Source organism: Pongo pygmaeus, chromosome 10 (assembly GCF_028885625.2).
Source record: "Pongo pygmaeus isolate AG05252 chromosome 10, NHGRI_mPonPyg2-v2.0_pri, whole genome shotgun sequence".
Lineage (NCBI taxonomy): Eukaryota > Metazoa > Chordata > Mammalia > Primates > Hominidae > Pongo > Pongo pygmaeus.
This window is the reverse complement of record NC_072383.2, coordinates 120,396,324-120,418,376: the sequence shown is the minus strand read 5'-3', so window position 1 is coordinate 120,418,376 and position 22,053 is coordinate 120,396,324. Positions and strand designations below refer to the sequence as shown.

The 22,053-nt window shown below is 52.0% G+C and overlaps 1 protein-coding gene across 1 annotated transcript; it reads right to left on the bottom strand.

Moving 5' to 3' along the window:
* Positions 1-1,529: 1,529 nt before the first annotated feature.
* On the bottom strand, positions 1,530-18,060 carry LOC129010110 (calcium release-activated calcium channel protein 1). Its single transcript, XM_054443927.2, has 2 exons — positions 17,505-18,060; positions 1,530-2,524 (listed from the first exon to the last, which is right to left on the bottom strand). Exons 1-2 carry the CDS (start codon positions 17,802-17,804, stop codon positions 1,922-1,924), a joined length of 903 nt encoding a protein of 300 aa, XP_054299902.1. The 5' UTR covers positions 17,805-18,060; the 3' UTR covers positions 1,530-1,921.
* Positions 18,061-22,053: the final 3,993 nt, after the last annotated feature.

Genomic DNA, 22,053 nt, shown 5'->3' with positions numbered 1-22,053 from the left:
GGATTGCTTGAGGTCAGGAGTTCGAGACCAGCCTGGCCAACATGGTAAAACCCCGTCTCTACTAAAAACACAAAAATCAGCTGGGCATGGTGGTGCATGCCTATAATCCCAGCTACTCAAGAGGCTGAGGCAGGAGAATCACTTGAACCTGGAAGGCAAAGGCTGTAGTGAGCCGAGATTGTGCCACTGCACTGGAGCCTGCGCAACAAAGTAAGACTTTGTTTCAAACAAAAAAAAGAAACCAGAAGGTGGAGGTTGCAGTGAGCAGAGATCGTGCCATTGCACTCCAGCCTGGGCAACAAGAGCAAAACTCTGTCTCAAAAAATATATGTCCACATATATACATATATATATTGTCTAATATACATATATATATTTATTGTCTAATATTCCTCAGTGCAAGAAGGTTATGATGGATACACATATGGAGAAAACAAGTATGTTAGATAAACTTTATTTAGGCATGTGTTCTAGTCCTGTGGGCTGTGAGTTCAATGGTAACAACTCAACCATATATATATATATATATATGTATATATATACACACATATATATGAATCTTTAAACAGAAATACACATAAAACAAGATTACATATTGATCAGCTGATGAAAATATCATGACCAAAGCTCACAGGAATGCAACCTTGTATTTCTCCTAGGAGCAACTGTCCAGTATGTGCTAAGTCAGTGCTCACGGTGATTTTACAGATCACGCCACTGCACTCCAGCCTGGGTGACAGAGTGAGGCTCTATTTCCAAAAAAAAAAAAAAAAAAGACTTCTAAAGAAAAGACTGAATATGTATTTCAGATAGACACTTTCTGCAACTTTTTGTAGGTTTGAAATTTCTCAAAATAAAATGTTGAATTTTTCTTTTCTTTTTTTTGTTTTTGAGACGGAGTTTCACTGTTGTTGCCCAGGCTGGAGTGCAATGGCATGATCTCAGCTCACTGCAACCTCTGCCTCCTGGGTTCAAGCCATTCTCCTGCCTCAGCCTCCCGAGTAGCTAGGATTACAAGCATGCGCCACCAAACCCAGCTAATTTTGTATTTTTAGTACAGACGGGGTTTCTCCATGTTGGTCAGGCTGGTCTCGAACTCCCGACCTCAAGTGATCTGCCCGCCTTGGCCTTCCAAAGGGCTAGGATTACAGGCGTGAGCCACCGTGCCGGGCAAATTTTTCTATTTTTTTAGAGACAAAGTCCCCCTCTGTTGCCCAGGTTGGAGTGCAGTGGTGTTACCATAGCTCACTGCAGACTTGGCCTCCTGGGCTTAGGCAATCTTCCTGCCTCAGTCTCTCAAAGGAGCTGGAACTGCAGGCGCTGTGGCTGGCTAATTTTTGTATTTTTTGTTTGAGATGGGATCTCAAACTCCTGGGCTCAAGAGATCCTCCTGCCTTGGCCTCCTGAATAGCTGAGACCACGGGTATGTGCCACCATACCTGGCTTAAAATTTGTTTTAAGTTTTCGTAGAGGCTCACCTGACCAGGGTGAGCAGTAGACCAGGCCCAACAAATACAAGACACGGGAAGGAGGTGTCCTTATGAGTATATTTATGTGTCACACACACGTACACACTCAACGCTGGACGGGAGGGAGGTTGAGACAGGACAGGACAGGAGGAGGCACCCAGGTGGCACTGGCACAGGGGAGGAGACGGGACACAGCAAGTGTGTGGCCCCACTTTGGCCCCCCACCGCCTCCTAACAGGTGGACCTGGAGCTGGAAGAACAGGAAATGCTTATTCTCTTAGAGGACAGTTTCAAAGTGCAGAAATTTCTCTTATAAAAAGCCTCTTCCCTCCACGCTCTGCCCCTTGCTGAAGCCCAGCCCCCTGCACAGGCTGTCCGTGAGGCTGGGGCAGGACAAGGTCATGGGGAAGGGCATAAGGCCAAAGCACTGGAAGGGCCCAGACCACATGGGCCTAGGCATAGTGGCTGCCGGGCGTCAGGGGGTGGTCCCCTCTGTGGTCCAGCTGGTCCTGTAAACGGGCAAACTCCGCCAGCTCGTTGAGCTCCTGGAACTGTCGGTCCGTCTTATGGCTGACCAGTGAGCGGTAGAAGTGGACGGCAAAGACGATAAAGATCAGGCCGAAGGGCACCATGATGGTGGTCGAGGCGATGGCGGCTGCCTGGCCCGGGGTGATGCCGCTGGTGCTGACGTTGGCTGCTGCGCCACCGGTGGGGGGCTTGCTGGTGGGCCTTGGCTGGCCTGGCTGCTTCTTGAGGGGCAAGAACTTGACCCAGCAGAGCAGGACGACCTCGGCCAGGAAGAGCAGCGTGCCGATGACGGTGGAGAAGGCCCAGGCCAGCTCGATGTGGCGGTGCATGCGCTCGTGGGGGGACTCCTTGACCGAGTTGAGATTGTGCACGTTGCTCACCGCCTCGATGTTGGGCAGGATGCAGGTGCTGATCATGAGCGCAAACAGGTGCACAGCCACCAGCACTGTGGTGCAGGCGCTGAAGGCGATGAGCAGCCCCGGCGGGTAGTCGTGGTCAGCGTCCAGCTGCACCTCCACCATCGCCACCTGTTGGGGGGGACAGGCAGGATGAGTGGCAGCGGTCCCGGCCCACACTGCTACTCTTCAGTCCTAGCTCTCCTCCTGTCAGGCTCTGGGACCCTGGCCAGTCACTTGGCCTCTCCCAGCCTCAGTTTTCATATGTCTACAATGGGGATAGTAAGGCCTATCCACTCGTGGATGAGAGTGGCAGAAAGTCCTACAGAAAGCAAGAGTCAAGGCTGCCTGGATCTGAATCTCAGCCCTGGCACTCACCAATTGTGCAACCCTGGGAAAGTCACTTAACCTCTCTGAGCCTCGACTTTCTTTTCTTTTCTTTTTTTTTTTTTTGAGACCGAGTCCCACTGTTTCCAGGCTGGAGTGCAGTGTCACGATCTCGGCTCACTGCAAGCTCCGCCTCCCAGGTTCACGCCATTCTCCTGCCTCAGCCTCCCGAGTAGCCGGGACTACAGGTGCCTGCCACCATGCCCGGCTAATTTTTTGTATTTTTAGTAGAGACGGGGTTTCACCATGTTAGCCAGGATGGTCTCGATCTTCTGACCTCGTGATCTGCCCGCCTTGGCCTCCCAAAGTGCTGGGATTACAGGTGTGAGCCACCGCGCCCGGCCTGAGCCTCGACTTTCTTATCTGTAAAATAGGGACATAATAGTAGTTCATAGGATTTTTTTTTTTTTTCCAGACAGAGTCGTGCTCTTTTGCCCAGGCTGGAGCCCAGTGGTGCAATCTTGGCTGACTGCAACCTCCACTCCCGGGTTCAAGTGATCCTCCTGCCTCAGCTTCCTGAGTACCTGGGACTACACCACACCTTGCTAATTTTTTGTACTTTTGGTAGAGACGGGGTTTCACCATGTTGGCCAGGCTGGTCTCGAACTCCCAACCTCAGGTGACCCACCTGTCTGCCTCAGCCTCCCAAAGTGTTGGGATTACAGGGGTGAGCCACCACACTCAGTCAATTCATAGAATTATTTTCACAATTAAATGAGAGCTGGCACATGGTAACCACCTCCCAAAACACTGCTATTACCACCTGGCCAGGTATTAGAAACCAGCCGCAGGACAGGCACAGTGGCTCACGCCTGTAATCTCAATACTTGTGGAGGCTGCGGTGGGAGGACTGCTTGAGGCCAGGAGTTCGAGAGCAGCCAGGCAACACAGAGAAACCCCACCTCTATAAAAAAAATTTGTTTAATTAGCTGGGGGTGGTGGTGCACACCTGTAGTTCTAGCTACTTGGGAGTCTGGCGGGGAAGGATCGCTGGAGCCCAGGAGTTTGAGGTGGTGGTGAGCTATGACTGCCCCACGGCCCTCCAGTCTGGGCACCAGAGCAAGACCTTGTCTCTAAAAAAAATAAAATCAGGCCGGGCCCAGTGGCTCATGCCTGTAATCCCAGCACTTTGGGAAGTTGAGGTGGGTGGATCACCTGAGGTCAGGAGTTGGGAGACCAGCCTGGCCAACGTGGTGAAACCCCATCTCTACTAAAAATACAAAAATTAGCTGAGCGTGGTGGCACACGCCTGTAATCCCAGCTACTTGGGAGGCTGAGGCAGGAGAATCACTTGAACCCGGGCGGCGGAGGTTGCAGTGAGCTGAGATCGTGCCACTGCACTCCAGCCTGGGCAACAGAGTGAGACTCTAACTCAAAAATAATAATAATAATAATTAAAAAATTAAAATTAATACCAACCACTATCAGTGGTCAAAATAAATTTTGTTATGCGTATTTTACTATGGTTAAAATAAAAGCATTAAAAAAAGCAATCACCAGCCACCATTCCTGCTGGCCCCACATCCTCACACCCAAGCAGAGGCTTCTCCTTCATGCCCTGCTCTGGGGACATGCAGAGGGGTGGTGGCTGCCCTCCCAGGGCACATCCAGGCCCTTCTGAGAACACAGTGCACGACCTGACATACAGAGCAGACTTCCCAGAAACGATGGGCCCAGCCCTGGTGCAGGCTGGGTGGCCAGTACACCCTGGGGCTGTCTCCTCCCCAGCCCCAGGGCTGACGCACCAGCTGCCCCCAGTTCCTGGAGACCTGTGGACCCGAGGTCACCAGGGGCATGCTCCGGGCCAGACACCCGCTGCTCCTCACCTGGGCCTTGCAAGTCACCCCAATGCAAAGGAGCCAGCTCATCAGATCTGGGCCGGGAGCAGCGGGCAGTGGGCACACAACCACGGTCAACCCATGAGGGCTGGAGGGACAGGGGTAGGGAGACGGCGGATACCTATGGCAGTCATTCCATCAAGGACAGTGACTCTTTATAAGGTGTTTGCTATGTATGTGGCAGGCTCAGAGTGGGAAGCCTAATGTTGAAGTTTCTCCATTAGCCGTACACCAGCCTGGCCCCCAGCAGGCAGGGAATTCCTGTCCTCACCCTTCCTGCCCTAGGTAGGGGTGTGGGCTCCTTCCTTCCCCACCGCTCTCCTTTTACAGTCTGCCTTGCTTGAGCCCTGACTCCCCTGCCCTTGATTAGGCTGTACGACTCTGGCAAGCTTTCAACTTTCTGTGCCTCTGTTTCCACATCTGTAAAATGGGAATAATGGGACAAGCCTCGAAGGCTTCCTGTGAGGATTAAGAGAGTCAATCTATGTAAAACAGGTAGTGTCCCGCACACAACAAACCCTCAATAAAAGTGAGCTTTATTATTACCTGGTTTAGGAACCTCATCCCCACCCCACAGTCTCTTTACAACATCCTCCTGGGGCTTCTACCCTCCTGCAGAGGGGCACGCTCAGGCAGAAAGAACGCCAGGCCAAACTGGCAAACCCATGTTCCAGCTCCATAACTGCCTGTTTACCGGTAACCTTGGCCAAGACCCTCCTCAACACCCATAAAAAAAGGGGATGCAGCGAGATGAAGGTCACAATCTGGATCTGACTTGGGGTCGGACATCTCTGAGAATCTGAAGATGGTGGACACTCTCCTTAAAACAGCCAAGTATCATTTATTCACAGGACTGTTCTGACAATTTCAACAGGATTCACAGGCTTTTGTCTAAGAACGCCCACAGTGGATGGCGGTATGTACTTTTCAGTCCAGGCGTTTACAAAACATTTCAAGCTCATATAAATTTGGGGCAGTGCCATCAGGATTTCTACCGTGTTGAAGATTTTTGGTGGCCGAAAGCCAGCCCTGAGAATTCTGAGTCCATGCGGGTGAGGGTGTCTCAGCACATGTGGGTGCTGGACACAAGACGTGGGGTAGGTCACCAGGGCACGGCAGATGGAGGGCCACATCCTGCAGCTCCCTTGTCTCTGCCCCCAGGCCTGCCCACACCTGGAAGAGGGGAGCCCCGTCCAGCAGCCAGTGTCTTCTGCCACCTCCCCACCCCCAGCACTTCCTCTTCCTGCTCTGGCCTGCCACCCCGGAACCTGAAACCCAAGACAGGACAAGCAGCAGCGGCCATTGCTGAGCTGCCCCAGGTCCACTGCTACTGATCCACTCACTGGAAATGTCTGGAGCCTTTAGGTGGCTCAGGCCCCGAGCTGGCCGCTGGGGTGTGTATGGGGAGCCTGTACACAGGTCTACAGTCCCATTCTGCTCCCTACTTGGCGCCTCACCTGTGCCCCAGCGACCCCCGAGGTAGTGTCTCTGCCCCTCTATGCAGTCAGGACCGCAGAACAAACCACACAGCTGGCTGCAAACTGGCTCCTCCACTTACAAAGCTGTTGACCTTGCATAAGGATCTCAACCTCTCTGTGCCACAGCTTGCACATCTATAAAATAGAGGCTGACAGGGGCGGTGGCTCATGCCTGTAATCCCAGCACATTGGGAAGCTGAGGAAGGCGGATCACTTGAGGCCAGGAGTTCGAGACCAGCCTGGCCAACATGGTGAAACCCTGTCTCTACTAAAAATACAAAAATTAGTCAGGCATGGGCCAGATGTGATGGCTCATGCCTGTAATCCCAGCACTCTGGGAGGCCGAAGCAGGAGGATAACTTGAGGTTAGGAGTTCAAGATCAGCCTAGCCAACATGGTGAAACCCCGCCTCTACTAAAAATACAAAAAAATTAGCTGAATGTGGTGGCACACACCTGTAATCCCAGAAAATTGGGAGGCTGAGGTAAGAGAATCGCTTGAACCTGGAGATGGAGGCTGCAGTGAGCCGAAATCGTGCCACTACACTCCAGTGTGGGCAACAGAGTGAGACTCCATCTCAAAAAAAAAAAATTAGCTGGGGTGTGGTGGCAGGCACCTGTAATCCCAGCTAATTGGGAGGCTGAGGCAGGAGAATCGCTTGAACCCGGGAGGCAGAGGTTGCAGTGAACCAAGATAGCGCCACTGCACTCCAGCCTTGGTGACAGAGCATGGTCTGTCTCAAAAAAAAAAAAAAAAAGAGAGAATCCCACAAGTTACTAATACCATTATTCTTCTTTTACAAACGAGGAAACTGAGATTCAGAAAGGTGATGTCAGCTGTCCAAAGGGTTACTCCACTGCTGGATTCAAAACCAAGTCCACTTGGCTCCACAGCCCGGGTATGAAGGGGGCAAAGGAGCGCCTCCCTCACATGGTGGTTGACATTCAATGTAGTTTTCATATGTAGATGTTTAGCATAGGGCCAGCTACAGCAGCTAAAGAAATCTTGGTTAAAAAGAAAAACACAGGGCTGGGCGTGGTGGCTCACGTCTGCAATCTCAGCACTTTGGGAGGCCAAGGTGGGTGGATCACGAGGTCAAGAGCTTGAGACCAGCCTGGCCAACGTGGTGAAACCCCGTCTCTACTAAAAATACAAAAATTAGCTGAGCATGGTAATGCGTGCCTGTAGTCCCAGCTGCTCAGGAGGCTGAGGCAGGAGAATCGCTTGAACCCAGGAGGTGGAGGTTGCAGTGAACCAAGATCGCGATTGCACTCCAGTCTGGGCAACAAGAGCGAAACTCTGTCTAAAAAAAAAAAAAAAAGAAAGAAAAACACATAAAGCAGGCACACACCTGTAATCCAGCAATTTAGGGAGCTGATGTAGGAGGATCACTTGAGGCCAGGAATTTGAGATCTCCTTGGGCAACACAGTGAGACCTCATCTCTACAAAATCAAAAAATTAGCTGGGTGTAGTGAGTATACCTGTAGTCCTAGCTACTCAGGAGGCTGAGGTGAGAGAATCCCTTAAGCCCAGGAAGTTGAGGCTACAATGAGCCGTGATTGCGCTACTGCACTCCAGCCTGGGCAACAAAGTGAGACCCTGTGTCTCTCTCACACACACACACACACACACACACACACACACACACACAATTAGCTGGATATAGTGGGGCATGCCTGTAGCTACTTTTTGTTTTTTGAGATGGAGTCTCACTCTGTCACCCAGGCTGGAATGCACTGGCACAATTTGGCTCACTGCAACCTCCCCCTCCCGGGTTCAAGCGATTCGCCTGCCTCAGCCTCCTGAGTAGCTGGGATTACAGGCGCCCGCCACTATGCCCAGCTAACTTTTGTATTTTTAGTAGAGACGGGGTTTCAAATTGTTGGTCAGGCTGGTCTTGAACTCCCGACCTCAGATGATCTCCCCACCTCAGCCTCACAAAGTGCTGGGATTACAGGTGTGAGCCACCGCACCCGGCCAGTCCCAGCTAGTTGAGAGGCTAAGGCAGGAGGATCCCTTGAGCCCAGGAGTTCGAGGCTGCAGTGAACTATGATCGCATCACTGCACTACAACCTGGGCAACAGAGCAAGACTCTATCTCTAAAAAAAAGAAAAGAAAAGAAAAAAGGAGAAAAACAGAGCTTGAAGTGGATGGAAGAGAAATAGTGCCTGGATACCCTCAGCTCAGACTGGAGACAGGGACCCCACATACCCACCTTCCAACCCCAACTCTGGGCCTCGCTTGCTATATTTAGAGGCAGCCCCAGCTCCAAACCTCAGCCACAAGGATGTGTACCCCACGCCACACCTGGCCTGATGGCCACCTCCACAGGACAGAGACCACCACATTCCACACCATTTGTCACACACACAGGCTCCAGGGCCAGAAAGCAGTGCAGCTGTTGGGACGCACACGGCCCGGGGACACCCACACTCGCCAGCCCTCCCTGAGGTCTTGGGCTGGGGAGAAGGGAGAGGCTGGGCTCTCCAAGGAAGAGGAAAGGGCCTGCTGCCCTGCTCCGGAAGAAACCCCATTACCCTCACCAGACCCTACGATTCCTGGAACTCCGTCCACATAGGCAGGCTGTATGTGCCCACACTTGGAACCAAGTTCAATGCCACAGGGTTCAGGGGGCTGAGTAAAAGAATGATTCAAAGTGAGAAGAAAGGAACGGTTGGCATGTGTCACGGAGCTTGATGAAAAATTCACAGGAATAAATGCCACCACTTTTTCCAGGATACTTCCTGCTCTGGAAATCTCCCCTTGGGTGGGGACGGGGAGGGCCAGGGGCCCTACAGATCTGGCAGCTGACTGCCAGGGCCCCAGCTGAGCCCCAGCAAGATTGGATCAGATCAGATCGCACGCAGCTTCACAAGGTAAATATAGCCCGTCAGCCCAAAATAAACAGCCCCCAGCCAGCCACTGGCCGCCTGAACCTGGCGAGGCGAGCCCTGTAAGGGATAGGAAAGGCAAAAGACCACCAGCTCCACCTCACACTGGTCCATGGATCCCCCCAATAGGGTTTTGGCTAGAGATGCCAAACCTTAGCAAGGGCCAAGAAGAGGGGTACATAATTCTGCGAAGGGCAAGGCCTGGCTGGCCCTGGCAGACCGTACCAGGCGTCAGCCCACCTCGCCTGACTGCCAGCTATCTCTCCTGGCTCCTGCTGGACTCCATGGAGACCCTGGGCACCTGGCGCCTGCAAGTCCAGGCCCTCTGAAGCAGCCCTCCCATGCTGGGCCTGACCTCAGCTCCCACAGCCTTCCTTCCCCTGGCCTAGTTCTTTTCTTGTCCACCCGTTTAGGAGGGTGGGTGGCTGCAGCCTGGAACATGAGGCCCTCTAAGCCGCAACCACGCAGGGTCACCCGGAGCTGTCTGAGCCTGCCGGCCGCACCTCAAATACAAATCATCTCTTAAGAGGGTATTGAGGCCTAGTGTGCAGTGGTTTACAAAGTCTTGACCATGACAGTCCAGGACTCCAAATGTTTCTATAAATAGACCCACATGCGTTTATAACAGAAACAAAAGTTTCACCAATCAACATTTAGCCTTACAGCACATCAATAAGGTCTTGCAAGATGCAATGTGTGCTGCGACTTTGTTTCATTTCACCCTTATCTCATTCTAAAAAGGACTAGGAGCTTGGTACCAAAGTTATCAAAAGAAAGAAACAACAAAATGTGTTGGTTGCAACTTAGTAAATTTGTTACAAGCCATGAATAGGCTGAATTTGCATACAGGGTCAGCGGGGCACAGACCCAGACTTTCTCTTTAACTGGCTAATTCTTTTTTTGAGGCAGGGTCTCATTCTGTTGCCCAGGCAGGCTGAGGTGCAGTTGGGTGATCACAGCTCACTGCAGCCTCAACCCCTCGGGTTCAGTGATCCATCTCAGCATCCCAAACGGACTACAGGCACACATCATCACCACGCCTGGTTTTTTTTTTTTTTTTTTGAGACGGAGTCTCACTCTGTCGCCCAGGCTGGAGTGCAGTGGCGTGATGCAATCTCGGCTCACTGCAAGATCCGCCTCCCAGGTTCACGCCATTCTCCTGCCTCAGCCTCCCAAGTAGCTGGGACTACAGGCACCCACCACCACGCTTGGCTAATTTTTTGTATTTTTTAGTAGAGACGGGGTTTCACCATGTTAGCCAGGATGGTCTCGATCTCCTGACCTCGTGATCCACCCACCTCGACCTCCCAAAGTGCTGGGATTACAGGTGTGAGCCATCGTGCCCAGCCATAAATATTTTTTGATAAGGGTATAAGCTCAAAAGTTTGGAGACGGGGTCAGGCGCGGTGGCTCACACCTGTAACCCCAGCACTTTGGGAGGCCGAGCTGCACGGATCACCTGAGGTCGGATGAGACCAGCCTGACCAACATGGAGAAACCCCATCTCTACTAAAAATACAAAATTAGCTAGACGTGGTAGTGCAAGCCTGTAATTCCAGCTATTTGGGAGGCTGAGGCAGGAGAATCCCTTGAACCCAGGAGGTGGGGGTTGTGGTGAGCCGAGATTGCACCATTGCATTCCAGCCTGGGCAACAAAAAGCGAAACCCTGTCTCAAAAAAAAAAAAAATTGGGCCAGGCACGGTGGCTCATGCCTGTAATCCCAGCACTTCGGGAGGCAAGAGGCGGGAGGGTCACCTGAGGTCAGGAGTTCGAGACCAGCCTGACCAACACGGAGAAACCCCGTCTCTACTAAAAATACAAAATTAGCCGGGCGTGGTGGTACATGCCTGTAATCCCAGCTACTCGGGAGGCTGAGGCTGGAGAATCGCTTGAACCCGGGAGGCAGAGGTTGCAGTGAGCTGAGATTGCACCATTCTACTCCTCCAACCTGGGCAACAAGAGCAAAACTCAGTGCCCCCCCGCACCCCACCCCAGAAAAAAAGATTGGCTTAGATCAGAGGTCAGCAAACTAGAGCCTACACAGTAGTTTTTGTAAATGAAGTTTTATTGGCACACAGCCATGCCCATTCACTCACCTATTATCTGTGCTGCTTTCCAGCTACAATGGCAGAGTTGAGCAGTTACCACTGAGACCCGGTGGCTTCTTTACACAAAAAGCCAGCTGACCCCTGGGTGACATCAATGATCCCCAAAGAGGGCTATCAAATAATAGTCCCACAAGATAATCGTCTAAAGAAAAGTCTGTGGTCTTAGCAGTCTGAGATGTTCCTTCCAGAGATCATATTAAAGAACCCTTAGAAACCCCATCAGAGAGAAATCTGCTGTCTATGTTTATTTTATTTATTTGTTTGTTTTTGAGATACAGTCTCACTCTGTCACCCAGACTGGAGTGCAGTGGCACCATTACAGCTCACTGCAGCCTTGACCTTCTGGGCTCGAGTGATCCTCCTGCCTCAGCCTCCCAAGTACTTGGGACCACAGGCATCTGCCACAATACCTGGCTAATTTTTTTTTATTATTTGTACAGATGGGGTCTCCCTATGTTGCCCAGGCTAGTCTCCAACTCCTAGGCTCCAGCTACCCTCCTACCTTGGCCTCTCAAAGTACTGGGATTACAGGCGTGAGCCACTGCACCTGGCCTGCTGTCTATGTTTAAACTTTATATTCAGTTTTATTTCTCTACAGGAACTCTACCCTTCACCCCCACCCCACATTGATTACCTTAGGGCTGTCTTAGAAACCTACTCAGAGTTATCCTTCATTAGCCAGGGACCCGGCAGTCAGTGGGGCTCAACACTGCTCTTGGTCAGAATTCCAAAAATATGCCACAGGCACTTGTGAAATTTTACAAATGTCTTCTCTGCTGGGCAGGAAGCACCCTCCCCTTGGGGGACACAGCATAATTCCATTTCTCCATAGCCCAGCGTGCAAATCCAGCACGAAGAATCTCACGTCTGGAAGATCTCAAAAGCCCAGTTAACAACTTGCATGGGTGGTGGAAACGAGAGGGTGGTAAAGTGGAAATGGCTCCCAGCCAGACAGACCAGAGCTGGAATTCTACTAGCTGGAGAATCTTAACCTCTAGGAGCCTTAGTTTTCCTGTTTACAGTACATACTTTTAAGAGCTATACTGAGGATTCAGTAAGAATAAAAGAAAAGCGTTCAGGCTCATGCCTGGCACAACAGGGTTTCAGTAAACAGTAATCACAACCACCCCCACCAGCATCATAGAATTCATCACGTAACTCCTGTCTAAAACCTTCAATGGCTCCCTGCTGCCTATCCAAGAGTTCAAATTTCCCACCCAATCAAGGCCCTCCATCATCTTGCCTGGCTAAATTCACCGTTCTCTACTACTTCCTGAAGACCCTCAACCTACAGCCCCTGTACCTTTCCCCTAGGCCCTGTAATTTCTCATCTTTAACTGTTCCTGCCATTTCCTTTGACTTGAAGGCTTTCTCAAGTCCTAACTCCACCACACTCAAGGCTCGGCAAGAACCAGATTCTTCTCAGTTAACCCTTAGCAGCCCTAACACAATGAAAAAAAGGGTAAGCAAGTTTCTGGGATACTCGGGTCAGATACTGTAAGTGCTTCACAAATTTTTTTTTTTTTTTTTTTGAGATGGAGTCTCACTCTGTTGCCCAGGGTGGAGTGCAGTGATGCGATCTCTGCTTGTTGCAACCTCCGCCTCCCAGGTTCAAGCAATTCTTCTGCCTCAGCCTCCCGAGTAGCTGGAATTACAGGCATGCACAACCACACCTGGCTAATTTTTGTATTTTTAGTAGAGATGGGGTTTCACCATGTTGGCCAGGCTGGTTTTGAACTTCTGACCTCAGGTGATTTGCCCACTTCGGACTCCCAAAGTGCTGGGATTACAAGCGTGAGCCAATGCGCCTGGCCGTACTCCATTTTAAAGATGAAGAAACTGAGGCCCAGAAAGGTTAAATGACTTGCCTAAGGTCTTGCCCTTATAAGAGGTAGAGCTGGGATTTGAACCATGTTGTCTTGCTCAAGTGTCTGTTCTGACCTTACCCTGCTTGAGCTTCTCAGCTTTGTTCCCCTACACTCTCTGATGCTTTCTCTCCCACAGCAATGGCGCTACACACAGCCACAGGGCTCTGCAGCTTCCCAGCCAGGTGACCATGTGCAAGTCTTTCCTCTCAATGACCACCACCTATACTCACCTGGTTATAGGACGATCACACCAGATGCTACATCGGGCACCGTCTAGCCTATTGCAAGAGCCCAATCAACAATAGCAATAATAATTACTATCAGTGATCAGTACTCGGAATAGTAATAGCAATTTCTTGCTCATTTACATTGTCCCTGAACTCTGAATATGTCACAGAGGCTCAGTGTCTTATGACTTGAGTCGTTCCTTCCAACTCATTTTCATAGAAATTACAGGCAACTTCTGAACCAGCTCTAGAACTTGGGAACAAAAGGGTGCTGGCGGGCAGAGAACTGAGGAGGCAGATAATCCAAAAATAATTGATCCCAGGTCATGGAAAGCATTTTGTTTACGGCAGCAGACTGACCTTCCCAATTATCTTCTGCTTAGGCTAATGTTACAGCCTGCCTTCCCCAGCAGACTAGATCACCACATATGCTCGCCAGTCCTGCAGGGGACGGGGTCAGGCTGAGGCTGGCTGCCTCTCAATGAAGTATAAACTGAAGCACAGAGGGCCTGAATCAAAGCCCACAAGAGTACTCTGGGCTTAAGGAGCTCTACGGGATGCTGATGCTATGCTATATCCAGGCCCCCTTGCTTTGTATCTCTCACTAGAGTTTAGAGGATGGTGCGCCTGAGGCCTGCTGTTCCTAGAAATGCCGTGTGGAGCAAGAATCTCATCTGCAGATCAGAGAGGGTCCAGGCAAGGTGTGCATCATCAGACCCTGAAAATTCCTCAGTGTTTCATGGGCCCAGTCTAGCCTCATAAGGAACCTTCATACGAGTCCATGGGACAGCAGGATACCTGCCATCTCCGTACACATTAAAAAACTGGCTTCGGCCGGGGGTGGTGGCTCACACCTGTAATCCCAGCACTTTGGGAGGCCGAGGCGGGTGGATCACCTGAGGTCAGGAGTTTGAGACCACCCTGGCCAACATGGTGAAACCCCGTCTCTACTAAAAATACAAAAATTAGCCGGGTGAGGTGGTGTGTGCCTGTAATCCCAGCTACTCAGGAGGCTGAGGCAGGAGAATCGCTTGAACCCAGGAGGCGGAGGTTGCAGTGAGCCGAGATCGCGCTACTGCACTCCAGCCTGGGCAACAAAGAGGAAACTCCATCTCAAAAAAAAGAAAAGAAAAGAAAAGAAAACTGGCTTCAAAGAAGTAAAGCCTCTTGCCTGAGGTCACCCACTGGCCATCCCCAACACTTCCCGGCCACCTGCCCAGGCTCTTCTACCCATGAAGTGGGGAACCTCTCAATCCCCTCCAGGGTTTGTGAGAGACACTCCCTCAGTCTCACCTGGTGACCCCATCCCTTGGCAATCAAAGGTCAAGTCAGCTCCTCTGACTTTCCAGGTCTCTGGGAAGGAAGCCCTCTGGGGGCAGGAAGTTTGTTGTGCTGACTCATAAGCCAAGGAAGAGTAATCCAGGAAACTTGTCACTCTGTTACCATGGCGTTGGGGCTGCTGGCACCCTCTCCTCTCCGAAGCTCACTTACAGGCTGGGTGTCTAAGTGGGAGTGGGGCATGGTCAGACCCTGCACCCAATCTCATCCCTCCTATAGATTTCCAACTTCATGGCACATGCAGTTACCTTCTTGTAACTGCAGAATGGAGAGTATCATGGGATTCGGTCCTTCCCTGCCTGCAGAACTTTGGGGATTCCATCAGCAGAGCCAGGAAGCCTTCTCCACCCAGGCAGGGGAAAATAAAAGTCCCCAAGAGACAGACTGGGTGGGCCAAGGCCCACTCCATGCCACTGGCTGCCCCAGTCTCCTGACTTCCCCACACTGTTTTTAGCAAGAGAAAGAGGTGACATTTGACCATGAGGCCTGTCTTCAAAAGAAGAGGGGACTTGAGAAGGCAGGAAAGTGTCATTCATCTGGATCTCACCCCTCAGGAGTGAGAAGGAGCCTGGGGCAGCTATAAACTCATGACCACAAGAAAAGGGGGAACCATTATCTTAAACCCCAAGTGCTGCAGGGAAAAGCTGACAACTGGTAGCTCCCTCCCCACCAATTATGGAACTTTCTTTGGCTTAAAAGAAACTTATTTGCGGCCGGGCGCGGTGGCTCACGCCTGTAATCCCAGCACTTTGGGAGGCCGAGGCAGGTGGATCATGAGGTCAGGAGATTGAGACCATCCTGGCTAACATGGTGAAATCCCGTCTCTACTAAAAAAATACAAAAAAAGTTAGCCGGGCGTGGTGGTGGGCGCCTGTAGTCCCAGCTACTCGGGAGGCTGAGGCAGGAGAATGGCGTGAACCCAGGAGTCAGAGCTTGCAGTGAGCCAAGATCGCGCCACTGCACTCCAGCCTGGGCGACAGAGCAAGACTCCATCTCAAAAAAAAAAAAAAAAAAAAAAAAAAGAAACTCTTGCCCTATTTCTCATTTCCTAGGCCTGTCCTAACACATCCCTGACTGGACATCAATCAGAGTTCCTATACACCGCAATGGGTACAAGTGCCTGAGCAAGTTCTGAACACCAGCAGACCCGGGTTCAAATCCTGCTCCACCGGACTGGCTGTGCAGTCTTGGGAAAGCCCTTTGACTAAATCACCACAGAGGGTTGTTGAGGAGTAAGCCCAGGAGTTAAGGCACCTAGCACTGAGTGAGTGTTTAGTAAATGCCAGCTGCTGCTTTCAGAGATTCTTCAGGCAGGAGGCAGAATCTGGTCTCTTAGGATTTGAAACTAACAGAGCAGAAGTCCGTCCTATCTAAACTAAAAATGAGAGTGCCGTCTGTTTATGCAAACACACTCCCTGATCTCCTCTCAGGGGCTCCCTCAATTTTATTCTCAAAGTCAGAGAAACTTTTGAGTAGCAGCCTTCTTTGATCGATTCAGGAATTGAGGCCCAGACAGGGAGAGTGAGTTGCTTGAGGTCACACAGGCAGCAAGTAACTGAGCAGGGAGGGCTGCTTCCCACTCCCCGTCTCCCGGCCTTTCCACTGTGGCCCAGCATGCTCTGGGCCTTAAAAAATTCAGGCTCTGCTGCAAGGCAAAGCAGGGAGAGTTTCAGACACACTCCCTTCCCAAGAAAACACGAAGGGTGCAGCCACTCCCTCCCTCAAGGCCAAGGGCTTAGCTTACTGGTGGCGGGGGCAGGAGTGCTCTGGTCTACAGAACTGAGGGACGGGGAGCAGAGTCCATTCATGGCAGGCTGATACCACCGAAAGTGGTAATAATGTAGTTATTATGTAGTCATTATGTAGTCCCCTGCGACGGAGAAACTTCAATATGCCAAGCCTGAGGGTATCCCCAGAGCCACTTCTCAGGCCCATCCGCAGCCTCACCCACCCCACACCTCAGAGACTTTGCACTCCAGCTCTTTGGGATGGTGGGGAAAGGAAAGCCTGCCTATCCCCGAGATCAAGAAAGAGCCCATTGGGCCGGGCGTGGTGGCTAACGCCTGTAATCCCAGCACTTTGGGAGGCCGAGCTTGGGCAGATCACAAGGTCGAGAGTTAAAGATCAGCCTGGCCAACAGGGTGAAACCCCGTCTCTACTAAGAACACAAAAATTAGCCGGGCGTGGTGGTGCGCGCCTGTAATCCCAGCTACTCGGGAGGCTGAGGCATGAGAATCGCTTGAACCCAGGAGGTGGAAGTTTCAGTGAGCCGAGATTGCACCACTGCACTCCAGCCTGGGCGACAGAGCGAGACTCCGTCTTCGAAAAAATAAAAAATAATGAGCCCATTCAACGGGAACACGTCCCTCCCTCCTCCCTCACACGCAGTGACTCAGTGGCAAGTTTCTGGAGAAAAAACTGAGGGTGGGGACTGGTTGTCAAACCCCCAGGCTGAGGCTCTAGGAAAATGCGGTGGAAAAGGGGTGTCAGGAAATCCCCTATACGAGCTGATAAAAGAACACGGCTAACACCTTCCGGCCTCGGCTGCGGGGGCACAAGACAGCTCAAGGTCTTTTTCCTTATCCCCACCTCCTGACGCCCCCAGCTGGGTTAGAGCTTCTGAGTCCCTCCTTTCCCCCTTGAACGCACGTGGGGCGGGCTTCTTACAGAGCTAACTTCGGGATGCATCTACCACTCCTGCTGGGGCAGGCATGGCCATGTGGAGGCACCCAAGCCCCCCGAGCCCGGACTCCGATATGGCTTGTCACCACCCCAGATCGGAGTACTCGGCGCCCACCAGTGCTCACGTCCAGCACCTCTGACCCCACGCAGCGCTCACCACGGCTTCTCCCAGCTCTTCCCCTCACTCTGGCCCGCCCGGCCCGCCCAGCCCGCTCCCCAGCGGGCCCCGTCGGGGCTGCGGGCGGGAGCAGCCGGGACAGCAGAGGGGGGAGGGCAGGGCGGCCCGAGCTCACCATGGCGAAGCCGGAGAGCAGAGCCGAGGTCCGGCTGGAGGCTTTGAGCTTGGCGCGGCTCAAGTAGAGCTTGCGCCAGGACAGCGCCTGCATGGAGTGCTCGTTGAGGCTCATCACCTCGGAGTAACTCTGGCCGATCCAGTCCGGGTAGGTGACGGCGGGCGGCGGCGGCGGGGCCCCCGGGGGCTCCCCGTCCCCGCTGCGGCGGCGGCTCCGGCGGCTGCCGCTGGTGGTGCTACCGCCGCTTGGGGGAAGCTCGGGGCTGCTGCGGCTCGGGGGCGGGGCGGGCTCCGGATGCATGGAGCACGCCGCCGAGGCGCGGCCGGCCCGGGCGCCGCGAGGCACCACCGCCGGAGGCAGCCGCCGACTGCCCCCTACGCGGGCCCGGCCTCACCCGGCCGGCCGCACAGGACTAGGAGGACGAGGTCGAAGAAGCGCCCGCTGCCCCAGCACGCAGGCCCGCGACGCCGCTAGCAAAAGCCCCCGGGCGGCAGCGACCAGAGACTGCGCGCGGGCGGCGTCTCGGATCCCCGGGGCCTGGACCCCCGGCGCGCGCCGCGATTGGCCGCCGCCCTGGGCTGTTTTGCATGCTCTCCGCCCACCTGTGCCCCGCCCATCAAGACGTGGGCGTTGTTGTGGGTGTCACGTGACCCACCCGCTCCGACGGCACCGCCCACGGTCCTTGGCGCGCCGCCGCCCGCACCTCTTCCTGAAAGCTCCCGGCTGCCCGCTCCGGCTCCTGGCACCGCCCCTCTCCGCAGCTGCTCCCTTGGCCCTGCTCCCGGAGCTTGGACTCCTGGGTCGGGCCGCCTGAGGTCACCTCTGGGCGCCTCCTGAGGCCCATATCCCCTTTGGAACAAGGTGGCTCAAGGTCTGTAGGAAAAAGAGTGGCTGAGGTCTAGAGTTCAAGCAGTGTTTATTTGGCGCCCACTGGGTGCCAACACTGGTCTAGGTGCTGAAGCTGGGTAGGGTGGTGAACGAGACGGACAAAATTTGTCTGTTGACCACTTTGTCCACCTGTGTTCACCAGCATCTGATACGTATTGAGGTGACCGGTTCCTGATTTATTATTTTTTTATTACTGGGTTCAAGCAATTCTCCTGCCTCAGCCTCCCGAGTAGCTAGGATTACAGGCGCCCGCCACCATGACCTGCTAATTTTTGTATTTTTAGTAGAGATGGGGTTTCACCATATTGGCCAGGCTGGTCTCAAACTCCTGACCTTGTGATCCGCCCGCCTTGGCCTCCCAGAGTGCTGGGATTACAAGCGTGAGCCACCGTGCCCGGCCACCTGATATTTTTTAAACCAGTGAATCTTCAAACCTATTCAGCAAGTGTCTTCTGAGCAACTATTAAGTGCTACGCTGAGGGATTCCAGGAAAATGATGACCTTCATTGAATATTTTATATATATATACACATATATACGTATATATGTGTGTGTATATATATACACATATATACGTATATATGTGTGTGTATATATATACACGTATATATGTGTGTGTATATATATGTGTGTGTGTGTATATATATATATATATTTTTTTTTTTTTTTTTTTTTTGAGACAGTTTTGCTCTTGTCGCCCAGGCTGGAGTGCAATGGCGCGATCTTGGCTCACTGCAACCTCTACCTCCCGTTTCAAGCGATTCTCCTGCCTCAGCCTGCTGCGTAGCTGGGATTACAGGCGCCCGCCACCACACCTGGCTAATTTTTGTATTTTTAGTAGAGACGGGGTTTTGCTATGTTGGCCAGGCTAGCCTCGAACTCCTGACCTCAGGTGATCCGCCCGCCTCGGCCTCACAAAGTGCTGCGATTACAGGCGTGAACCTCCACGCCCGGCCCGAATATTATATTTTAGTGGAGTGTGGAGAGAGGCAGGAAATAAGTAAGGTCACACCTTTCTGACTTAGGTCACATTTACGCTGAGACCAGAGCCGGCCATGCAAACAGACAGGATCTAGCTTTCCAGGGCGGCGAGGGAACTGCTCATGCCAAGACCTTGAAGCAGGGATATTTGGCTGTTGGAGCGTTGGAAGGCCAATTTTGGGGAGCAGAGGTGAGGTGGGGGTGTATGCAGGACCGTGCTAGGGAATGTCTCCTAGGAGGTAAACTCCGGGGCAGGGACCTTTACTATCAGCTTCACAGCTCTACCCTCAGCATCTAGAATATTCCTCGGCATACAATCGGTCCTCAATAATTTTTTGTTGAATGAATAACTATGGGAGAGACAGCAATGAGTGACAAGCATGTGATATTGCAGGTTGGCGAGGTGAAACGTAACTCTTGTCACCACTAGAGGGCGCGCCCCCACCCAACCGTTGTGGGATGAAAACCTCTGCCCCCAAGAAGTCTCTGGTTCCCACGGAGCCCTTTCTTGGCTTTTTTTTTTTTTTTTTTAATTTTATTATTATTATACTTTAAGTTTTAGGGCACATGTGCACAATGTGCAGGTTTGTTACATATGTATACGTGTGCCATGTTAGTGTGCTGCACCCATTAACTCGTCATTTAGCATTAGGTATACCTCCTAATGCTATCCCTCCCACCGCCCCCCACCCCACAACAGTCCCCGGAGTGTGATGTTCCCCTTCCTGTGTCCATGTGTTCTCATTGTTCAATTCCCACCTATGAGTGAGAACATGCGGTGTTTGGTTTTTTGTCCTTTTCTTGGCTTTTTTAAAATAAAGATGGGGGCCGGGTGCGGTGGCTCACGCCTATAATCCCAACACTTTGGGAGGCCGAGGTGGGCAGATCACAAGGTCAGGAGTTCCAGACCAGCCTAGCCAACATGGTGAAACCCCGTCTCTACTAAAAAAATTAGTCAGGTGTGGTGGTGTATGCCTGTAATCCCAGTTACTAGGGAGGCTGAGGCAGGAGAATCGCTTGAACTCGGGAGGTGGAGCTTGCAGGGAGCCGAGATTGCGCCACTGCACTCCAGCCTGAGCGACAGAGCGAGAGTCTGTCTCAAAAAAAAAAAAAATTGGGGAATTTGGAATTTGAAATCTCACCCTACTGGCCTTGTTTCCCTGGTGGCCTTTGCAATTTTTTTTTTTTTTTTTTTTTTGGAGACGGAGTCTCACTCTGTCACCAAGCTGGAGTGCAGTGGCGCGATCTCGGCTCACTGCAACCTCCGCCTCCCGGGTTCAAGCAATCCTCCTGCTTCAGCCTGCCGAGTAGCTGGGACTACAGGCGCGCGCCACCACGCCCAGCTATTTTTTGTATTTTTAGTAGAGACGGGGTTTCACCATATGGACCAGGATGGTCTCGATCTTTTGACCTGGTGATCTGCCCGCCTCAGCCTCCCAAAGTGCTGGGATTACAGGCGTGAACCACCACGCCTGGCCCGCCTTTGTACTTCTTACCCCTTTCACTCAACATTTGTGTCTCAGCTCAAATAGCACCTCCTGAGAGACCTTCCCTCTATTGAAGTAGCTCCGGTGTCACAATCTGTCACCTCATCCTGATTTCTTCCCTTTATAGCTGTAATCACTACAGCATCTGAAATCATCTAGCTTATTTAGTTGACCTGTTCATCTGTTTGTTTAAGCATTAAAAAAAAAAAGTGTGGCCAGGCGCGGTGGCTCACACCTGTTATCCCAACACTTTGGGAGGCCCAAGCGGGTGGATCACCTGAGGTCAGGAGTTCGAGACCAGCCTGGCCAACATGGTGAAACCCCCATCTCTACTAAAAATACAAAAAAAATTAGCCAGGTATGATGGGGCACGCCTATAATTCTAGCAACTGGGGAAGCTGAGGTAGGATAATTGCTTGAACGCAGGAGGCGGAGGTTGCAGTGAGCTGAGATCACGCTGCTGCACTCCAGCCTGGGCGACAGAGGGAGACTCCGTCTCCAATAAAAAAAAACAGTGACAGCGTCTCTCCATGTTGAGCATGCTGGTCTCAAACTCCTGGGCTCAAGGGATCCTCCCATCTGGGCCTCCCAAAGTTCTGGAATTACAGGCATGAGCCACTGTGTCCAGCCTATTCAAACATTTTATTTTATTTTATTATTATTTTAGGACAGAGTCTCTCTCTGTCCCCCAGGCTGGAGTGCAGTGGCTCGATCTCGGCTCACTGCAGCCTCCACCTCCTGGGTTCAACCAATTATTCTGGCTCAGCCTCCTAAATAACTGGGATTACAGGTGCCCATCACCACACCCAGCTAATTTTTTGTATTTTTAGTAGAGTCAGGGTTTCACCATGTTGGCCAGTCTGGTCTCGAACTCCTGACCTCAAGTTATCCACCCATCTCAGCCTCCCAAAGTGCTGGGATTACAGGTGTAAGCCACTGTGCCCAGTGTATTTAAACATTTTATTTTATTTTTATTTTTATTATTTTTAAGACAGAGTCTCGCTCTGTCCCCCAGGCTAGAGTGTAGTGGCTCAATCTCAGCTCACTGCAACCTCCAACTCCTAGGTTCAAGCGATTCTTCTGCCTCAGCCTCCTCAGTAATTAGGATTACAGGTGCCCACCAGCACACCCAGCTAATTTTTTATATTTTGAGTAGAGACAGGGTTTCACCATGTTGACCAGGCTAGTCTCGA

Excerpts from the sequence above, each read along its gene's own strand:
- LOC129010110 (XM_054443927.2), bottom strand. The coding sequence starts at position 17,804 with ATGCATCCGGAGCCCGCCCCGCCCCCGAGCCGCAGCAGCCCCGAGCTT. Across the intron at positions 2,525-17,504 it reads TGCTCTCCGGCTTCGCCATG|GTGGCGATGGTGGAGGTGCA; the intron begins GTGAGCTCGGGC and ends CCCCCCCAACAG.